Source organism: Zootoca vivipara, chromosome 6, assembly GCF_963506605.1.
Source record: "Zootoca vivipara chromosome 6, rZooViv1.1, whole genome shotgun sequence".
Classification (NCBI taxonomy): domain Eukaryota; kingdom Metazoa; phylum Chordata; class Lepidosauria; order Squamata; family Lacertidae; genus Zootoca; species Zootoca vivipara.
Window position 1 is genome coordinate 95745743 of NC_083281.1, and position 21761 is coordinate 95767503.

A 21761-nucleotide genomic window follows, 5' to 3' on the forward strand; every position below is an offset into this window, starting at 1 on the left:
TATAAATTTCGTATTTGTGTGTGTATTTATTACCATTCAAACAATAATTGCCCCCTGTTAAATTCACCCCAATGGAAGGGAGGCCAGCTGAATTCTCTGCTTGGGGGACCCAAATGTCTTGGGGCTGAGCCCAGTTTCCCCCGAAAGGACAACTCCCACCTTGCTGCTGCCCTGCCCTGCCCAGCATGTCTTACGTGTGGTCCAGTTTGGGGACAAACTCCAAAATTTCTCTCTCGTCCTCCTGATACTGGAAGTCCCGCTTCTGTGGCTTTGGAGCGGGCAACTCATCGCCTGAAAAAGAGATAGGGCTGAAAAGGAAAGGGGGGAAGCAAGCCCCACCAGCAGCACGATGAGGGGCACTTGGCTCAGAACCAAATTGAGCAGCACAGCAGCGTTTGTAGCCAACTGGGCAATGGCCCTCCTGCTGCTTGAGATGCAGGCTGGGGAAGGGGCCGAGGGAATCACTGGGGGTGAGCAGGCTCTTGTTTTCCATTTGGACAGGACCCCACTTTGCCCCATGGATGTTTGAGGGCTGCAGTGACATGAGAGGAGATGGTTCACGGGGGCAACACCTGTGGCCAGGGTTAGGGCTCATCCACACTTACCATTCACCCCACACTTTTTTCACTCAGCTCCACCCTTTAAAACTCCGTGTCGGAGTGCTTTCCCAAGAATAAACAGCAATTTGAGTTTTCTGTGGCTTCCCGTATGCTCTGATTCAGCAGTAAAAAGCAGGCTCTTGCCAGGAAAGCTCCAAGGCAAAAAAACCCCACAAAAACTCAGACAGAAACTAGGAAGGCATAGGCGTGTGCCTCTAAACGTGCCACAAAACAAGAATGCATGAGCCCTTAGAGACCCAGGTGGCAAGAGATGCTGACTTGGGGAGATTGGTCTATTCCATCCTTCCAGCATGACGCGGCTGGGAAGGGCATGGGATCTGGCCACACCGAATAGCCAACATCAACCCACAGCAATGTATCAAATGGGGCAGAGGTGGGTGACATCAGGCCCAGAGGGGGGAGGCACAAAGGGGGCTCCCCGGGCCTCTATCCCAGACACTCGGGAGCCTCCCCAGGCTACTTCTTCTCCTAAGAACCACCCTCCCTCTGTGGGGTCTCCCTTGGCTAGGATGTGCCCTTGGAGGCAGACAAAGCACTTGCCGGATGGGGGCAGGGGGGGCAGGAGGAGTAACAAGTCGGCTGTACAGAGAGGGGGAGTTTGCATGTATGGCTTGGCCCGCTTTTGTATCTGGCCCCTGCCCATTCCAGTATGTGGCCCCCAGATGAGCTTTGCTCTTCCCATGCTGCTTGCACACCTTTTCCCTCTCTCCTGCTCTTTTGCTAAGGGTGGTTTTCAAAGAAACTGAAGGCTTCTTACTACCCACAAGACAAGACAATTAAAAGACGGATAATAATCCCCATGAAAACCTCATGGACTGGCATCCAAACCAGGATCCCAGCACAGCTATAAAAACTGGGGTGGTTGTATGCAGCTGAGTCCTACTCAGTGTAGACTCCTTGAGATGAATGAGCCTAAGCTAGGCATGCTGGGAAACTTCAATGGGTCTACTCCACATCTGTCAAGTTTTCCCTTTTCTCGCGAGGAAGCCTATTCAGCATAAGAGAATTTCCCTTTAAAAAAGGGAGAACTTGACAGCTATGGTCTACTCTCAGCAGAATTAACTGTGGATACAACTCCAAACTCAACAAGCCTTTTGGAAAGGAGAAGGGCTGCCAGACCCCCAGGAGGAAGCTGAAGTCTCCAGATTTGCCTGGCATCCCCCAGGTGGCAGGGGGGGAGGGGCTTGAATCCCCAGGTAGGAGAGAAGGCCTTTTATTTTTATTTGTTTTTTTAATTAAGAAGATTGTGCGGGGGGAGGGGGGAGATGGCAAACAGGCTGGCAATCCTCTCAGCAGACACAATTATGCAGCGATTCAAGATAATGAAGGTTACAAAAACTCCTTTTTGAGATAAGGGAATTCAAAGATAAGCCAGAAGAAAAAAATCATCACACCAGAGACAGAAGTTTTTTTTGGGGGGGGGGTGGAGGAATGTCTCAAGTGAGGAACACTCATGGGCCCATGCACCGCATAATAGCCCTTAGATTAGATTCTTTTAACTATTTCTGAAACCTGGAAATAACTATAAATTGGATTTTCTATTGCCAATTAATCAGCACCCAGATGACAAATGGACTGCTGGGGAATCATAGAATCATAGAATCATAGAGTTGGAAGAGACCACAAGGGCCATCCAGTCCAACCCCCTGCCAAGCAGGAAACACCATCAAAGCATTCCTGACAGATGGCTGTCAAGCCTCTGCTTAAAGACCTCCAAAGAAGGAGACTCCACCACACTCCTTGGCAGCAAATTCCACTGCCAAACAGCTCTTACTGTCAGGAAGTTCTTCCTAATGTTTAGGTGGAAAGAGGGAATGAAAAAGCATTATTTAACAGGCTAAAAAAATTTAACCAAAAAGCTTATCTTAATCACTGGCAACTAAGAAAGAATACAACTGATAATATGGCTCTGAATCTGTTTAAAATCTTCACTTTATACTGCCCGTAAGTCTCCATCTTGTACATGCTGTGTTGGCTGCAAAAGCAAAACTGAACCTTGGTGGAATCGACGCACATATAAAAACCGTTCTGAAAATGCCTTTTTAAAAAGCGTTTTTAAAAATACATTGCATTTTCCATGTGGCTCACCATCACCATCTAGTGTCACATTGTGTATTGCATGTAAAAGTATTATTTGCAGCTGTATAGCTGAGTCCCTTATCTTTAAACAAGCGTTTAAAGAAGCAGACACAAGGTCCTTGAGGCAAAGGCAATGCTGAATGCCTCCTCCCTCAATGGTGTCCTGTGCCGTGGGCTGGAGGAACAGCAGACAGAACCAAGAGCTGAGATGCGCAGAACGTTAAAGGAGATGGGATCAAAGATACATCAAATGAAAGAATGCACAGGGCCTTTGGGGGAAGATGTGGGCCCAGATCTGCCGGACCATAAGATGACATCCATACAGCTGTCTGGAGGACTGAAACAGACAAAGTGGGGGTGAAGGGAATTGTGGACAGAGGCATTAAGAGGCAACCGGAGATGGCAGGGATGGAGCTGAGAGAGAAAAGGCCTTGGGTACGAATTAAAGGGAACACAGAAGAAAAAACCTCTAAGCTCCTGGGGAAAGTGGAGGATCAGAAGGATTTTCCTTTTCCCTTTCAACTAAGACGAAGCAGGGTCAACAGGAAATAGGACTGGAACATATGGAATTGGGTAGAAATTAATGAAGACACAACAAGTCAATAAGGAAGGACGACTACATTATTAAGATTAGTTGGAAAGACTATTGTGGACATGTAATGGTAATAGTAGCTGGAGAGCTCCTGTTGGACTTTTTTGACGGAAAAAGGTGAATTTCAGGTGCTTGGGATTGACGATTGAGAAAACAATGCCAAGCAGATTGGGAAATAGCTGGAAGTTATTAGAGCTAGATGTTATCCTGGAGTGCATATTTTGAATAATTATCATATTTGGCAAACAGAAAAGCGGAAGCCCTTCTTATTTTCTTATTTTCTTTTTCAAAATTTCTCTTATCTTCTTTATATATGAGCTCTCATTCTTCTTGTTGTTCTTGCTCTTTGGTTAATTCCATAAATTTGGTTAATTTATGCTTTGTTTTGAAGTTCCCTATCTTAGACTAATGAAGATAAATGCAGGAAGGCAATGGTTGGAAGATGGAGAGCTGTGTGTGAGGGGCAGAGCAGAGAGGATCTCCCAGGGTGGGAGGCTGGGGGGGGGAGAGGAGGGGGAAGCTCCCAGGCTCATTCTTCTCTGTGGGGAATAAACGTCAAGGCACAATGGTCATAAAGGGCCTTTTATTCTCTTTCTCTTCTTCTTTATTTTCTTCCTTTTCTTATTCTTGCTTCTTTCTTTATTTTCTTCTTTAGATTAGTCTGGCTTTTATTGTATTTTATGTTGAAAAAATGGATTATAAAAAGAAGACTGTGCATGCAGCTTGCAAGCTTCAGCCCAGCAGGAGCCCCCTGCAAAAATTTATAGACTCTTGGGGCCTTAGCCCTCCTCTGCTCTCCCAATTAACCTCCATCTCCAGGACTCAGTGGTGGGAGGGAGCACAAAGGGCTGAAGAGGAGGAGAGGGGAATGAGTCCGCATGCATACCTGCCTCATTCGTTAGACTTTGTGTTGTTTGTGTGAATGACATACTCTCAGCGACTGTGGTTAATGCTTAACCTAGACGAAGTGTGCATGCACACGGAAGCTCATACCAAAATAAAAACTTAGTTGGTCTTTAAGGTGCTACTGAATGAATTTTTTTATTTTGCTTAACCTAGTGACATGGAAATCTCAGGAACTGGGATGCTCCTAGACCAGAAGCAAAAGTGGGGTAAGTGTCCACACCATAAGGAGCGACCACTCTTTCACCAACTTAGAGCACCATTGCCTTGATGCCTGTGAATGGTGCCTGGAGAACCAAGCCAGGTGCCTGATAAAGAGGTTTGGGGCCAAATGACATTTGACCTTCACAGCATAGACAGGTCTAACATTGCCGGGCTGTTTCAAATTTCACCCCAGCACATTAAAGGAAGGGAGGGTGCTTTAACCCTTGGTCATAATCCCGACCCAACCAGCCCTTGTACCTGAAATGGAAGCAAATGGGTTCCTTTCGCTGAGTGCAAATTGCAGGCACAGGACAATTAATGGGCATGGAGGGCACAAGGGTTGTATCAACTACTAATTCCACTTAGAGTAAAACTGTCCTACTCTGCTAGGGTCCTAATCTGAATCAGCACAATCTGAATCTGCCCTGGCAATTTTGGGAGTGGAGTGGGGGTGCCCTGCATTCATGGCCAAAAGGATGCAGTTAAGATCACATGTTGTTTGGTCCACAGTGCGGGGGTGGGGGTGGAGGAAGGAGGAGCCACTGAGAGCTGGTCAGTTACTGGGAAGGATGGGCTGTTTCTTTTCACCAACTTCAAGGAAAGCAGGGAGGGGTTTTTTTTGGGGGGGGGGATGGCTCAGATCTTTGTGCTTGCATTCCCTCCTGCTTAAACGCCTCCTCAGATCCTTGAAGGAGATGGGAAAGTGAGTTGGAAAGGCAAATGTGGAAAGAGGGGGAGAAGGGGGTTCAGGAGTGATGGTCAGCAGCAAGGGGAGTCCAGGAGCAAAAAGAGGGAGACAGGCAAAAGCCCAGGTTTCTTCCTGGGACAGTTCTCTAAGCCCTGGCACAGATGCCCTGGCGTGCCTCCCACCTGTAGACCAGTGTGCAGCAGAGCTCAGCAGCCATGTGGGTGACGGCTCTCTCATGCAGCCCCTTCCCCACGCCACCCTCTCCCCCACCATCCTCACAGCCACAGACACAATGAGTGGGCAGGTAAGCGAGCTGGCCCCCTGGGAAGCCAAGGGCAGCATGGGATGGAGGCATGTGAGGCCTGGTGGGTCCGCGTGGGGTGGAATGGGGCAGATGGGTTGAGCAGGCGAGCCAAGCCCACAACAGCAACACACAGTCCATACCCAGGAGAGTTATGTGAGCCGTGCCTGGAAAGCAAGAAAAAAGAAGAAGAGCAGGTTTGAACTGTGCGCTCCAGGTTGGTGGGCACAAACGCACAAGCACACGGTCACGGGCCAGGCACCCTCTGTGCCTCAGCTCAAAACCAAACATCTGCCAGGCCGCCTGTCCCAAAGTGGGCTGGTGTTTGGCATCATTCTGAGAGAGGCGGGAGGCAGATATCTTGGGGAAAGAAGCCCCTGTCCCTGATGGCAGCTAGGCAGGAGATCCATGCCTGCTATTCAGCTGTGAGCCCTGCATTGAAGGGGGGTGGACTAGATGGTCGCTAGGGTCCATTTCCAGCTCCACAGGTCTATGAACACTGAGCGCTCCTATGCAGCCTTGCCTCTGGCTTCTGAGATTCAGCAGGCACTTCCTCAAGCAATTTCAAGCACATCTTATTTATTTGATTCACAACATAAAATCTTGGCCTTCATATGGGCCAGAAACTTGTTTCAAAACAATAATCTAAGCCGAAGATTCTCAGGATTCTCACTGCCCTATTCTGTGCTTTTGATGTGCTCCCCTGGGATTGAGGCAAATGCAGAGACCTGCTGGTGGTGCCTCCTTTTGCAGGGGCTTGAAGTGCTCTAAGCTGTGCAGAAAGCAAGCCTTGCTGGTCATGTTCTCCAAGCTACTGGAAGCTGAATTCAAAAAGGAAGTGGAGGCACCATCACAAACTTATTTCCAAATAATCTGTGAAGGCTTGAAAAATGGAGGCTACTTATGCTAGGGGGGCAGATAGGGAAATGGATCAGGGCAGGGAGGAGAAGTGGCATCTAAAATCAAGCAGGGAGAGAAAGGTTGTGGAATGTTCCGTTTCAGTTCAGTCCATTGACTTTTACTCCTCTTTTCTACCAGAAAATACCCAGTGCAGCCATTAAACAGGAAAGGCTGGCACCTAGTGCAAGGACTTTCCCCGAGGGCAGGATTCAGGCTGTGCACACAACTTTCCCAAAGATTTCCGGGAGCTGTCCTTTGTTAAGGGGTGCTGTGAACTATAGCTCTGTGAGGGGAAAACTGCAGTTCCCAAGTTTCTTGGGGTGGGTGGAGAATGCGCTTTAAAGATATGGTTTGTGCACAGCCTCCATCCCCCTCGTGCCCATATCTCCCTCCCAGAGCAGCCCCAAGCACAGGGGAAGCCAGAGACGCACCTTCGTCTTCTGACACATCCAGGATCTCGTCCACCGTCTCTGGTAAACTCATGTGGTGCTTGTCACTGAATGACTGCAAGAGGCAACAGGTCAGGAGGGAGGGAGGGAGCACAGCTTCAGGGTTTTCTGCATGCATGGATCGTTTATGTGTGAGCATTCAAAATTATGCCCCCCCCCATTGAAGTATTGCAGTCCAGGATTTGACTGCCTCTTTCTGTAGCGATAGCAGCAACACTGGGACAAGCGCCAGGTGACCCCAGCATTGCTCCCCCCACCCCACCCCACCCCCCAACCCCAGGTCAGGCTTGGCTGAGGGACTCACCAGGAAGCTGGACTCATCAGTGACAATTTTCAGCACATCGGTCACAGAAATGTAGCCCAGGCGCTTGGCAATGGCCAGAGGTGTGGCACCAGTCTGCAGAGAGAAGCGGACAGGTGGGAGAAAACCACTCAGCCAACAGCATACAAGCCTCAGGTCAGGCCTGTGTGTAAATATCTACAATTTTTTTTTTTTGCACCAAAAAGCTGAATTTAGTGATTTGCAAAAAGTATGCACACTTGCATTCAAGTTGCATAATTTATCCTGGTTTAACTAGCCAATGGGGAAGGGCCAGGAGCTTTTCTGGGCAGTGAAACCCACACTCCAGCCACTGAAAATCTCAGTGCAGAGGGAACTGTAGCTCTGAAACAGGGATTAGGGAGCTCCTAAAAACTCTCTGCACCCTCAGCGAACTACAGCTCCCAGAATTCTTTGCAGGAGCAGGAGCAGGAGCCATGAATCATAGAATCATAGAGTTGGAAGAGACCACAAGGGCCATCCAGTCCAACCCCCTGCCAAGCAGGAAACACCATCAAAGCATTCTTGACATATGCCTGTCAAGCCTCTGCTTAAAGACCTCCCAAGAAGGAGACTCCACCACACTCCTTGGTAGCAAATTTCCAATTTGGTAGCAATTTCCAATTTTTAAAAGTTGTATCAATATATTTTAAATGTATGCTACAAATGTGACCAAGGATTCTTCCTGCCTCTAATAAATTTATTATTATTATTATTATTATTATTATTATTATTATTATTATCATCATCATCATCATTTATCCTATTTATCTGACATATTTTGCCGCAGCCAAACACATACCGGTATAAAGGCATAATTAAACATCAATCATTAAAAACTTCCCTCTCCAGGACTGCCTTCAGATGTCTTCTAAGAGTCATATTGTTGTTTATTTCCCTGAAGGGGGGCTGTTCCACAGGGAGGGTGCCACTACCAAGAAGGCCCTCTGCCTGGTTCCCTCTCAGTGAGGGAACTGCCAGAAGGCCCTCAGAGATACACCCTGGTGACTATCGTTGAATGATGAAGGTGGAGATGCTCCTTCGGGTATACAGGGCCAAGACCGTTTAGGTCTTAAAAGGTCCGCACTTTGAATTGTGCTCGGAAACATACTGGGAGCCAGTGAAGATACTTTGGGAGCCAGTGAAGATACTTTGGGACCAGTGTTCTGTGGTCTCTGCCGCCTCTGGCAAGACAGTACACAGAGAGACAGGGTCTCATCCGGTGTACCAGATGGAGCTGGTAGATGGCCTCTTTGTCAGGGAGAAGGCTAAACTTAACTGTTCTACCTTACACTATATAAGGTGTACCTTATACAGTACTAGTTTTCTGCATGCATGGATTGTTCATGTGTGAGCATTCAAAATTATGCCCCCCCTCCCCGTTGAAGTATTGCAGTCCAGGATTTGACTGCCTCTTTCTGCAGCAATCGCAGCAACACTGGGACAAGCGCCAGGTGACCCCAGCATGGCCAGACCAGCACCCATCCAGTTAAAGCACCATGAAGCCACCTCAACAGCCGTGGCTTCCCCCAAAGAATCCTGGGAACTATAGTTTGTGAAGGGTGCTGAGAGAGGCCCCTGTTCCCCTCACAGAACCTCAGTTCCCAGAGTGGTTTAACCCCCCCACCCCCCTTTGCAGGGGACTCAGAAAAGTGTAGCTCAGTGAAAGAAACAGGGGTCTCCTAAATTAACTCAGCACCCTTAACAAATGACAGCTCTCAGAATTCCTTGGCAGGAGGGAATCACAGAATCGTAGAGTTGGAAGGGTTCCCAAGGGCCATCCAGTCCAACCCCCTGCAAGGCAGGAATCCCAGCTCCATGGGACGCCAAGGACTCAGAGCATCCTCAGGCTCTGAATGGATGGCAGCCCCCCCCCATCCATGCAGAGGACAACGCAGCAGCAGCCCCCAAGCCCAGGTCCTCCGTAGCCCACACTCACCGAGCTGATTTCGTTGGGCGAGGCGCCATGCTTGAGCAAGAGGGTCACAATGTCGGTGTGGCCTTGCTGGGCCGCTTGGTGGAGAGGAGTGAATCCCAGCTGGGAGGGAAAGAGAAAGAAAACTAAAGTCCACCCCAGGAACAGCTTGCCTTTCTCTCTCTCTCTCAAATAATTCTGGGCACTGAAGTTGGTTAAGGGCTGCTGGGAACTAGCTCTGTGAGGGCCCAGAATTCATTGGGGGAAAGAAAGGGCTTTAAAGGCACAGTGTAAACACACCTTTACAAGGACCAATGATGGCAGGAACCTAGAAAACTGTGGGCAACTATGTCAGGCCATTGGTTCAGCAAGGCTCAGTATTGTCTGCACTGACTGGCAGAGGTTCCCCGGGGATCCAGGCAGGAGTCCCCCCAGCCACCCCTGGCGATGCCAGGTGGAGATTGAACTTGCTGGGACCTTCTGTGTGTGGGCAGAGCAGATGCTCGACCAGTGGGCTGCAGTCCCTCCTTCCCCCCAAAGGGTGGCAAGCTTTGGAGTTCTCCAGAACTCTTCATCAGGGGAGATGTTTCACAAAGCAAGAAGTGAGGGGGGGGGGGGTTTCAAGGAAAACAAATAAGTAAGGGGGGGCGGCAAAATTAGGCATGATATTGTACCCATGAAGTCAGCTTGTAGATGCAGGTTGAAAATGGAGATTGATGGCTGAATCCTAACTGTGGATTTTCATCTTAGGAACAAATGTGGCCAACTTTACTTTTTACTTAACCGATGTGAGTGATGGTTTCATTTTGTGTTTGTTTCAGGAATGTCAAACTCAAATGAACCAGGATGGGGACAAATGCCTCATCCCAAGGTAGTCAATATAATCAAGAGGCTGGAGCACTTTCTTCACCCCAAAAGATAAAGGGTTTGGGGTGCCACTATTCAGAAAGCAGGCGACCAAGCAGGGGGAAGGGAGGCAGACATGCTTCTCTCCTAACACCCAGGACACCAACAAAATATGACTGGCAGTAGGTGAAAGAAAAGTGCTTCACACTACAACAGAGAGTTAGGTTTTTTGAATTCGCTGCCACCAATTTGTGGTGATGGTCACTGGCTTAGAAGGCTTTCAAAGAAGGACTGGACAAATTTATAGAGAAGAAGATCAGCTGAACCCTAACAAATAGATGGAACCTTCAATGCACACAGGCAGGGATACTGCCTATTTGGAGTTTGTTCAATTTCTACTTTTCCGCAGTCTTATGTTCAGTTATCCAAATATCCAAATCACCTTTCAATTATTATTTTTTAAGTCAATAAGGCTTGTTAACATTTTAGTGGGGAACTTCCCTAATATACAGGGTCTTTTGTATACAATTTTACCTTCAGCCAGACATCTTGGAGAGTGAAGTCAAATGGGCCTTAGAAAGCACTGCTAATAACAAGTCCAGTGGAAGTGATGATATTCCAGCTGAACTATGTAAAATTTTAAAATATGATGCTGTTAAGGTGCTACACTCAATATGCCAGCAAATATGGAAAGCTCAGCAGTGGCCAGAGGATTGGAGAAGATCAGTCTACATCCCAAACCAAAAGAAGGGCAGTGCCAAAGAATGCTCCAACTATCGCACAATTGCGCTCATTTCACACGCTAGCAAGGTTATGCTTAAAATTCTACAAGGCAGGCTTAAGCAGTATGTGGACCGAGAACTCCCAGAAGTGCAAGCCGGATTTCGAAGGGGCAGAGGAACCAGAGACCAAATTGCAAACATGCGCTGGATTATGGAGAAAGCTAGAGAGTTCCAGAAAAACATCTACTTCTGCTTCATTGACTACACAAAAGCATTTGACTGTGTCGACCACAGCAAACCATGGTAAGTTCTTAAAGAAATGGGAGTGCCTGATCACCTCATTTGTCTTCTGAGAAATCTCTATGTGGGACAAGAAGCTACAGTTAGAACTGGATATGGAACAACTGATTGGTTCAACATTGGGAAAGGAGTACGACAAGGCTGTATATTGTCTCCCTGCTTATTTAACTTATATGCAGAATTCATCATGCGAAAGGCTGGACTGGATGAATCCCAAGCTGGAATTAAGATTGCCGGAAGAAATATCAACAACCTCAGGTATGCAGATGACACAACCTTGATGGCAGAAAGTGAGGAGGGATTAAAGAACCTTTTAATGAGGGTGAAAGAGGAGAGCGCAAAATATGGTCTGAAGCTCAACATCAAAAAAACCAAGATCATGGCCACTGGTCCCATCACCTCCTGGCAAATAGAAGGGGAAGAAATGGAGGCAGTGAGAGATTTTACTTTCTTGGGTTCCATGATCACTGCAGATGGTGACAGCAGTCCCGAAATTAAAAGACACCTGCTTCTTGGGAGAAAAGCAATGACAAACCTAGACAGCATCTTAAAAAGCAGAGACATCACCTTGCTGACAAAGGTCCGTATAGTTCAAGCTATGGTTTTCCCAGTAGTGATGTATGGAAGTGAGAGCTGGACCATAATGAAGGCTGATCGCCGAAGAATTGATGCTTTTGAATTATGGTGCTGGAGGAGACTCTTGAGAGTCCCATGGACTGCAAGAAGATCAAACCTATCCATTCTGAAGGAAATCAGCCCTGAGTGCTCACTGGAAGGACAGATCGTGAAGCTGAGGCTCCAATACTTTGGCCACCTCATGAGAAGAGAAGACTCCCTGGAAAAGACCCTGATGTTGGGAAAGATTGAGGGCACAATGAGAAGGGGACGACAGAGGACGAGATGGTTGGACAGTGTTCTCGAAGCTACGAACATGAGTTTGACCAAACTGCGGGAGGCAGTTCAAGACAGGAGTGCCTGGCATGCTCTGGTCCATGGGGTCACGAAGAGTCGGACACGACTAAACTACAAAAACAACAACTGAAGTTTTGGATAACGAGTGTTTCGAGAGCAAGACCTGTGTGTAATTCATGTCAAGCATGCACAGGTCACCTTACCCCATGGATGCCTTCTTGACCGCTTTGATATACAGAACTGGCACTGTTACAGGCACCACATAATATATGTTCCACATTTGTAAGAAATCAATATTTAACTGTGGTAGCAACTACACTTTGGAACTCCCTGCCTATTGACAGCAGGCAGGCAGGCACCTTCACTGCACTCCTTTTGGCACCTGCTAACAGGGGCCGTCTCTGGGCCTGGGCGCCTGGCCACCAGGGGTGCAGAAGGGGCGCCGATCTGCTTCATGATTCTGCTTCATGGGCTGGTGTCTCCTCCTCTTCTTGCCCATGAAGCAGAATCAGCAAGACTCCTGCCTAGAGCGGCATCATGCGCCTACTGCCGCTCTAGGCAGGAGTCTCGCTGATTCTGCTTCATGGGTAAGAAGAGGAGGAGAGGAAGTTCAATGGCCACAGCCTACTGCCGCCATGGGGGGGGGGCGCCGGATATGCTTAAGATGGCCCTGCCTGCTAAAAACATTTTTATTTAGACAAGCCTTTGAATCCCTGCGACAGGGTGAGCTCCCGTTGCTTGGTCCCAGCTCCTGCCAACCTAGCAGTTTGAAAGCATGTCAAAGTGCAAGTACCGGTAGATAAATAGGCGGGAAGGCAAACGGCATTTCCGTGTGCTGCTCTGGTTCACCAGAAGCGGCTTTGTCATGCTGGCCACATGACCTGGAAGCTGTCTGTGGACAAATGCCGGCTCCCTCAGTCTATAGAGCGAGATGAGCACCGTAACCCCAGAGTCGTCCGTGACTGGACCTAATGGTCAGGGGTACCTTTACCTTTACCAGATGTGTAGAATGTGTTTTAATCTGTTTTTAGTCTATCACTGATTTCATATGCCACTTTGTGAGGTTTGTTTGTTTTACAATCAAAATGGTGTACAATTTTTTTAAAATAAATAAATGAAATGAATTTGTCTTGCTTGTCAGCCATCCTTGGGACATTTAATGATGAGTGACCATACAACAAATAATAACAGAATTCTTAACAAATAAACCAAACAGAGCAGAAATAAAAATAAGAAAGACAAACAAGTGATCATAGCAGCCTTTCTCAAACTTGGGTTCCCAGATATTGTTTGACTACCACTCCCATCATCCATAACCAGCAGGAGCAGCACTCAGGGATGACGCTTGAGAAAGGATGCATTTGAGAGTCTTTCCATACCTTGGTCTTTGAATTGACATCCGCTTGGTGCTGCAGCAGAAACTTCACCAGTTTGATGTTCCCGTAGTGAGAAGCCACGTGCAGCGGAGTATAGCCCATCTGTGAGGCACATATAAAAAGAGGGCAGACTTTCAGGTCAAGGCTTGGTGGTGGGGTGACAATGGTTAGAGGGAGAAGAGGGAGCAGACTGGGAAGAGGAGGGGTCGGAAGTGGAAGAGGTACAGAGCTTAGTGGGCAGGGAGAGTCTGTGGTAGAGAGAAGTCCAGAATCAGGGGCAGAAGCTGAAGTGGGAGGGAGGGAGGGAGGAGCTCCAGAGGCAGAGAGGAGTCCAGCTGGTGAGGATTAACAAGTAGCTCCCCCTCCTGCTGCAACAAGCTTCCCTCCCTGCTGATCTCCCAGAACCAGGAGAGGCATGAAGAGGGCAGAGGAGAAATTGGCATCACACAGGCACAGTCTCAGATTGCTTGGGGAAAACCCTGCGGAGGAGGAAACTGAGGCAGCTGTGGGAAGGTGAGGAGCTTCAGTCTCCACAACTGTTTCATGAGGGCAAGACTGACCAAGGATGTGCTGCTGTGCTCTTTAGGCCTGACACTCCTGTGTAGATCCTGTTTTTTCCTTATAAAGAGTTAATTCCACTTGCTTCGTGTGGCTGGCTGTTGGCTTGCCCCTGTCACTCTGTCACCAGCAACCCTGGCTGGCTAAGGTCCTGTAGGCATGTGCTGTAGGAGCTTTCCCTGGCTTTGCGCTCTCTGGGTGTGGTTGGACTACTGTTCTCATCAGCCACAGGCAGCATGATGATGAGAGCTGTAATCCAGCAACATCTGGGAAGCACCCTGGAAAGCTGTGCTATGGTGTTCTGGTGGTGGTCCCTGTTATGTATTAAGGTAACTGCAGTACTCCTTCTGGCCACCGTGGCTGCCGTTCTCACTCAGGTCCACAACATGCAAATGAAGGATTGAGAGTGCTGTTCACGGATTGGGTAGCTAGGAGAAGTTTGTTACTGTTGCAAGTTACTGAATACTATATAAGCCAGTTGGCTAAGCTACCGGTACTGTTCAGTCTGGACTCAGAGCTAGAATAAAGAGCTGGTTGTTTTGAGAGCTGTGTCTTCATCCTTCTTACCCACTATTCTACAGTCCCTTCCACTTCCCAAGCACAGGAGATACCTGGAGCCTATTAATGGCACAGCTGTAAGGGGCTGTAAGGGGGTGGGCTTACAGGGAGCAGCCACCCCCCATCAAATCCAGCTCCTCAAACGGCTTGGACAGCAGCGGAAGGAAAGGAGGAAGGAAGGAGGAAGTGAGAGGAGCGGGCCCCGTGGGGCTCAGGCAGCATCCAAGAGCCCTACCTGCAGCCTGTGATATCAGCAAGGAAGGAGGGGCCAGCAGAAAGTTCCAGCGGGGAAACATCAGAGGGGCATCCTTTCAAATTCACTCCACAATCAACGGCTCGCAAACACAGGGGGAGGAGATTTGGGGTCCCCAAACTACTCTGCTGGGGGAGGAGCCGAAAAGTGCCATTGGGAGAATCTGATAGCACTGAGTAGACATGTTTTCATGAAGCTCTTGCATTGTAAATAGCTTTCGCAATAAAAGCACTAAAGACAAGGTGGTTTGGTGTGTCGTTGATCGAGGGTAGCCAGCAACTGCCCTGACAACAGCCTTCCCCGACTTGGTGCCCTCCAGATGTTCTGGACCACAATGACCACCAGTGCCAGCCAGACAAGCAAAGGACACTCTCGACTCTGGGCCTATCTGTCTGATGGAGGATGCCATGGCATTTGAGGGGACTCACCCGCGTTGTTGCATCCACTCGAACTCCGGCCCGGAGGAGGACATCTGCTACATGGACATGCCCCTCCTGAGCCACCAGGTGGAGGGGGGTGAGGCCGCTCTGGAAGACAAGCAAGAGCCAGGTTACCCACAGAGGGTCCCGTGGGGAGGTGGGCAGACACCGGGAACCACTGCTAGGGCACTCCCGGCTTTCTAGGCAGAGGGCCTTCTCAATAGTGGCACCCGCCCTGTGGAATGCCCTCCCATCAAATGTCAAGTAAATAAACAACTGTGGGATGCAAAGGGTTAAGTGCAGTCAAGTCACAACAATACCTAGTCCACTTGGAGGACTGAGGAGGAACACATGACTAAGGCTAGTTTCCTGTTCCTCCACATGCTAATTAGATGGGAAAGGCGGTAGATAAATTCTGAAGGAAGCAGCCATTTCCCTCTCTTACTCTCTTGGACTCTTACACTCTTGGACTCTTGGATTGCAGTCTCTCTCTCTCAAGAGAGAGGGATTCGAACCGCTGACCTTCTGTCAGCAAGCCCTAGGCTCAGTGGTTTAACCCACAGCGCCACCTGGGTCCCTAATAAATAAAAATATATAAAAGATAAGAGAGAATACACAATAGAACTGCAAGTACTTGGCAATTTCTGTGCAATTTTACCCACTCTTTACTTACCAAGCAAAACTAAATTATATTAATTTAACCAAAATACGGTATCTTTTGAATTCCCAAGCCATGCTACAATGTTTTACCACCCCTCATTTTTGAAATTGAAAGTTGGAAAATTCTGCATGCCCTACTGGCCCATGCAGAGAGGGGGAGCCAACAGCCCCTTCTGGGGATGTCCATTTTGGGTTCACAGGAGCCCTTATTTGCCTGCTTAAGTCCTTTCTCAGGGCCCTACTAGTGGTTCCCTCAGGGTCCCCAAGCTGGGAATTGGGGTCCCCAAGCTGAGCTCTAAAGCAGGGGTCAGCAAACTTTTTCAGCAGGGGGCCAGCCCACTGTCCCTCAGACCTTGTGGGGGGCCGGACTATATGGGTGGGTGGGTGGGTGTGGGTGTGAATGAATTCCTATGCCCCACAAATAACCCAGAGGTGCATTTTAAATAAAAGGACACATTCTACTCGTGTAAAAACACGCTGATTCCTGGACCATCCATGGGCCGGATTTAGAAGGCGACTGGGCCAGATCTGGCCTCCAGGCCTTAGGTTGCCTACCCATGCTCTAGTATTCCCACAAAAAGAGGCAACACACTGGTGCCGCCTAGTGGTCACTGGTAGAAATAGAAACCTAACAGCTGCTTGGCAAGTTTAGGGGGGGAGAGATTCATCCTGGTGCCGTCTTTGGGGGTGGCACCACATGGCAGCCCTGCTGGAGCAGAGAAGATTCTCTCAAGAAGAGCAGGATGGCAAACAGGGAAAGTCTGCAGCTCAGCAGGGAGCATCTGGTCACATGCAGAAGGTCCAGGTTCAGTTCCAGCACCTCTGGCTTGGGCTGGGAAACACTTTGAAACCCTAGAACATCACTCCTGCTCAGTCAGCTGGTACTGAGCTCAGTGGAATCCTGGGGTGGCTGGTTAAAGAGCAGGTCCTATGTCCATCCCCTCCTGTGGTTTGCCCCTTCCCCAGCACCTCTCCGATAAACTGCTCTCAAACATGGGAGCTCTATTTAGTTTCCATGGCTGAAAGCCACTGGCAGAAATAGCCTCCATGAAGAAGATGAAATAAAACAGCTTCTTGGCTTATTCTGGCAGGGACTGACTCCCTCTTCTCTCCTTGCCTTGTCACCAGGGTGGGGAGTCAGCCCAGGTCCCCTTCCCCAGGGGGAATCACCCCAGAGTCACACGGCCAGAAGTGAACTAGAGGCAGAGGCCGCAGTGGGTGCAGCAATTGGTACAGTAATGGGTGGCTTCAAAAGAGGTTTGGACAAAGTCATGAACTGCTAGTCAGGATGGCTATATCCTGTGTGCATGGCTAGAGGCAGGGATGCTTCTGAATACACAGGAGGGGAGAGCGCTCGCTCGGGGGCTCAGGTGCTGCTCCCTAGTTTGCCCCAGATATATGGGTGGTCCCTGTGAGAACAGGATGCTGGGCTAGAGGGGCCGGGGGGGGGCAGCACCTGCAGGGCTCTTCCGAGATTCTGAGGTGCCTTTGCACATTAGGGTACATGCCAAGAATGCAAAAGCCAGAGGTTTCTATACACATGTGTGAACAACACACACACACACACACACACACACACACACACACACCTCTCCATCCTATCAAGCAACAGTCACAATCCTGGTTCAAATACCCATTGGGCTGAGTTGTGTAGAAGGAACAACTTCTGCTCATACAACAGACCTCCCCCATCCTTTCCAAGGCACCCTGCACCCCAGTCTGCTTCAGGTGGTGGTGGTGGGGACACACAGGGTGATGGGAAGCTCCATTGCAAATAGCTGAGAAAGGTGTGGGGAAGGGTCTGGGGAGAGCCCCCCCAAGAGCCAGACAGAGGGGCCCAGGTGGTGCCATTTGCTGAGGTTCCCCACTCCTGCCTTATCCGGGTTGTGTTCTTCTACCCCCCTTTGGAAAGCAGACTTTGTCCTCACAGGAGGCGTTTGCTCCACTCACCTTGCTGCCAAAGTTGCCATTGGCCTGCTTGGAGAGGAGAAGGGCCGCCATATCCGAGTGGCCTTCCTGGGCTGCCAGGTGCAGCGGGGTCACAGCTTGTGTGGATTCGGCGTTGGCGGAGGCGCCATACTGCAGCAGGCTGCTGGCCACCTCCATTTGGTTCTGCCTGGCAGCGATGTGCAGGGGGGTGTATCCGTTCTGCAGAGGAGAGAGGCAAGTCAAGCCCATGCCCCAGAGTCTGATCTGCCTGAGTCAACGGCGGCTCCTGCCAACCCCTTGACTCCCACCTGAGGCTGCTCCATGCAGGCAGGAGAAAGGGGCAGCTGTGCTCAGGTTTCCTCTGCCCTGCCCTCCCCTCCATGGCACTGCCCTTCAAATCTTTAAATCCTAGCCAGAAGTGTGGCATGGAAGCGAAACCTGCCCCTTACCCAGGCCACACTGTGCGGGGACGCTCCTTTGGGCAGCAGCACTTTGACAATGTCCAAGTTGTTGTGGTGAACAGCGACGTGCAGGGGGGTGAGGCCGTTCTGCAGAGAGAGGAGCAGGGGGCATTTGAGCATTTTATTTTAGACAAGGATTTCCGACTTGATTTTGTAGCAGGTGAGCATCCTGATCTATACATTGAATGGATGTTCAAAGAGGGCGTGAAAGTATATTGGTAGGGGAATCTGCTTACTGTACATGTCAGGGGTGTTTGTGAGGAGGGAAACTCAGACTTGGACCCGTTTGAGAGGAAGAAGACACTGAATTCTTCCTGCTGATTTTGGCATCCACATCAGTTTCCTTAGATGTCTCCCACTTTTCTTTCTTGTTGGAATTGTCTGCATTTGGGCCTTCAATATTTCTCCTTTTAGAAACTCCCATCCTTCTTGGACTCCCTTCTCTATGAGTATTTCTGACCCTGGGATCTCACCCAGCAGCTCCTTAAGATTTTGAAATTGGCCTTCTTAAAGTCCAGAGTGCAGGTCTGGCTACACTCAGCTTTCCCTTGCCTCTGTATTATGAAACCCAGGAGGACAGGATCACTACCTCCCAAGTATTTCCCCTTTGTGGATCATTGGGGGGGGGCTCATTGCAGTTGCTGATTCTGGACCACCAACTGAAGCACCCAAAGACTCTTATGTCCCCATGCCATAAGACACATGTGACCATCGGCAGGTCTGACTTCCTCAGGGCCACTGCATCTCCCGCCAAGGCCCCCGACATACATACCTTCCCTGCTGTGTTGGGCTGGCCCTCGTGCTCCAGCAGCACCTTGGCGACATCCACTTTCCCATATTTGGAAGCAACGTGCAGAGGGGTAAATCCTTTCTGGGGAGAAACAGGGAGCATCAGAGAGGAAGAAAACAGGTCAAGCAGGGTCAGGGGGAGTGGGGTCATGAAGGGGGGAGGCAACCCAGGCAGTGGTCCAGGTTTCTCTGCTCACTCCTATCCCAACACCCAAGACCCATAGCACTCACAGGAGAGAGAGAGAGAGAGAGAGAGAGAGAGAGAGAGAGAGAGAGAGAGAGAGAGAGAGAGAGAGAGATCTAAAGCAGAAACAAGTGTTAACACAGAATTAACACACAGTATAGCTTGGTCAAGACTGCAGGGGAGCATGTCATATCTCCTGCCTCAGGTCCCCCAGTTTTGGCCAAAGGCTGATGCACCAGCCACCCCACAAGAGGCACCCTGCCCTACTCCACTGTCCTGGCCTGGGGATGAGGCTCTTCCATCCCCCTCAGAGTAGGAAAAGGCACCCCCCTGCAGCTTCTTTTGCTCCACAACCCCAGAGCAACTTGTGGCAGCAGGACAGGCCCTTTAAATATTGCACACAGCGCCTCATGGGGGCAGAGTCACTGCCAAGTCAAGCCTCTGCCAGCCTTCCTAAGGCTTCAGGCAGCTCCAAGTCTTTGGGGAGGTGAGATCCTCCCAAACTGGGCTAGCAGCACCCACGGGGAGTTGTCTGGGACCTTGCTTCAGCAGTCCGGAAGGAACATGACCCAGCGCCCCCGTTTCCCTACCTTGGTCATGACCGTCTGTGAAGCCTGCTTGTCCAGGAGGGCGCAGGCGCAGTCGAGGTGGCCCTCGCGTGCTGTGATGTGCAGGGGCGTGTGCCCGGCTGTGGTGGACAGATTGGGGTCGGCGCCGCTCTCCAGCAGCAGCTTCACCATTGTGCAGTGGCCAAGGCGGGCCGCACAGTGCAGGGGAGTCTGGTCATCCTACGATGGGGAAGAAGGACAAGGCACTTCAGATGAAGACAACAGCACTCCATCCTCAAAAGAAATGTGTATGCACACTCTACATAGTACAGTATATGCCTTTTTGTACGTGTTACTTGGTTGGACAGCTGCACCGCAAAGTTGAGAGATGTGTGCATTTGGGTTTGCATCTTATTCCAGGAAGGGAAAATCCGTGTCATGATACCCTCTGGGCCGTCCGACAAGGAGTGGGAGGAAGAGACAATACAATAGACCCTTTAGACAACACAGACACACCTCCAGATGTGCCCAGTTTACAGATGAGGCAGGAGTCCCAGAGGTTGCCTCTCCCTCACTTGCAGAGAGCAGGGGACTATTAAAGACGGGGAGACTGTATCCCCACGGGAAGATGGTGAGACGGTCTGATGACGTCTCCCAGGGAAAGGTGGCACCAGCAGGAGAACAGAGAAGACTCTTCTCCCTGGGCAGAGTGTCGCAGGGACAGGGATTGATTGTCACAAGTGTTCTCCTCCGCTGCTTAAAAGCTTGGCAGGGAGGCACAAAGACTCACCAGAAAAACTGCACTGTTCCTGTGCAGTCTTGAAACCCTGTTCCTGATCTTGAACACCTGGGCCTGGGCCTTGATTCTGAGCGAAATCTAAAGATCTACATGGGGATCTGCTGCCCCAGTGATCTGGTTGCTACCCTTTTGCCTTATAAGAGCAGCTGGACTGGAGCCTGCTCTTTCTGAAATACTGAGCTTGAAGCACTAGCCCACAATAAAAAATGTTCAATTATTTACTTACAAGAATGTGCACCTGTTGTCTAGGGCCAACCCTGAGGCAAGGTGAGGAGGCTGCCTCAGGCAGCAGGATCCGCAGGGATAGCAGATTCCACCTCCAAGGAATGCATTGCTCGCTGCTGCCACCGCCATGGTAGCTGCAACAGCTGCAGTGCCCTCCTTGGATACGGGATCCACCTTCTCCTCCACAGCGCCCCCCCCCCGCCATGCGCGCCATGCCACCTCCCCTGGCATGGGATGATGCCTCCATCCAAGCAAGTGTGGGCCACTCATGGGGACAGGAGTCTGGCCCAGAAAGACGAGGATGCTCTCACCTTGGCCTTGGCATTGACTTTGGCCTTGTTCTGCAGCAGGTACTTTGCCACTTCCGTGTGCCCAGCCCGGGCTGCCATATGTAGGGGGGTCTCCACCTTCTTTGGAAAGGGAAAAAAGAGGTTGCATGGAATGTCAGCTGTTTCGAAAGATCTCATTCTGTGACCATCTGATCAATCTCTATAAAAGCCAGTGGGGCTTGAGATTCTTACACCCTGTACTATTCATGCAGTGCAAACAAAGGCTTGACCCAAGCCCAAAAGGATGGGAGAACTGCCCACGCTCCCCCTGGCCCCTTTAAAAATCTCCCTGATGGTAGAAAACAAGCACATCTTACTCCCTATAAATTCCCATAAATTAAAATTGCTATTGATGCAAAATACCTTTTAATAATGGTCCACAATCTAAGCATACACATTATTACAAACCATTTCATATCTGCAAAAATTATGATATTAAGAATGTTATCTGAGCATAGACTGTTCTCATTTCACCTAGCTGTTGCATGTCTTATGTCTAAATGTAATAAATAAAATTCAAATAGTAGTAGTAGTAGTAGTAGTAGTAGCTAGCACATAAAGATAAAGGCTAGGTAAGAACTATCTCACTGCCATGCTCCATTTCCACAAACCAGGGTGTTTTGAGGTGAGATAGAGCATTCAGATATGTTGCGTGTTCCACATGCAATTTGAAGTGGTGTAGTGTAAGATAACCTCTGTGTCAGACACTAAAAGCACATGGCTTCCCCCAAAGAATACTGTGAGCTGTAGTTCGTTATGGGTGCTGGGAACTCTAGCTCTGGGAGGGACAAACTACAATTCCCAGGATTCCTTGGGGAAAGACGTGTGCTTTGAATGTACTGTGTGAGTGTGACCTAGGAAGGTTGAGGAACATAGGAAGCTGCCTTATCTCAAAGAAGCCACTGGTCTCTCTAACTCAGCAT

The 21761-nt window shown here is 49.6% G+C and overlaps 1 protein-coding gene across 1 annotated transcript in view; it reads right to left on the minus strand.

Annotated features, from left to right (window-relative positions):
- The window catches only part of ANK1 (ankyrin 1), a 184857-nt gene that overhangs the window by 49065 nt on the left and 114031 nt on the right, over positions 1-21761 (minus strand). The window contains 12 exon segments of the mRNA XM_035119972.2: positions 195-291; positions 5531-5554; positions 6719-6791; positions 7041-7133; positions 8995-9093; positions 13130-13228; positions 14924-15022; positions 17525-17722; positions 17953-18051; positions 18737-18835; positions 19528-19725; positions 20821-20919. Coding sequence (XP_034975863.1) covers positions 195-291; positions 5531-5554; positions 6719-6791; positions 7041-7133; positions 8995-9093; positions 13130-13228; positions 14924-15022; positions 17525-17722; positions 17953-18051; positions 18737-18835; positions 19528-19725; positions 20821-20919 — 1277 coding nt within the window.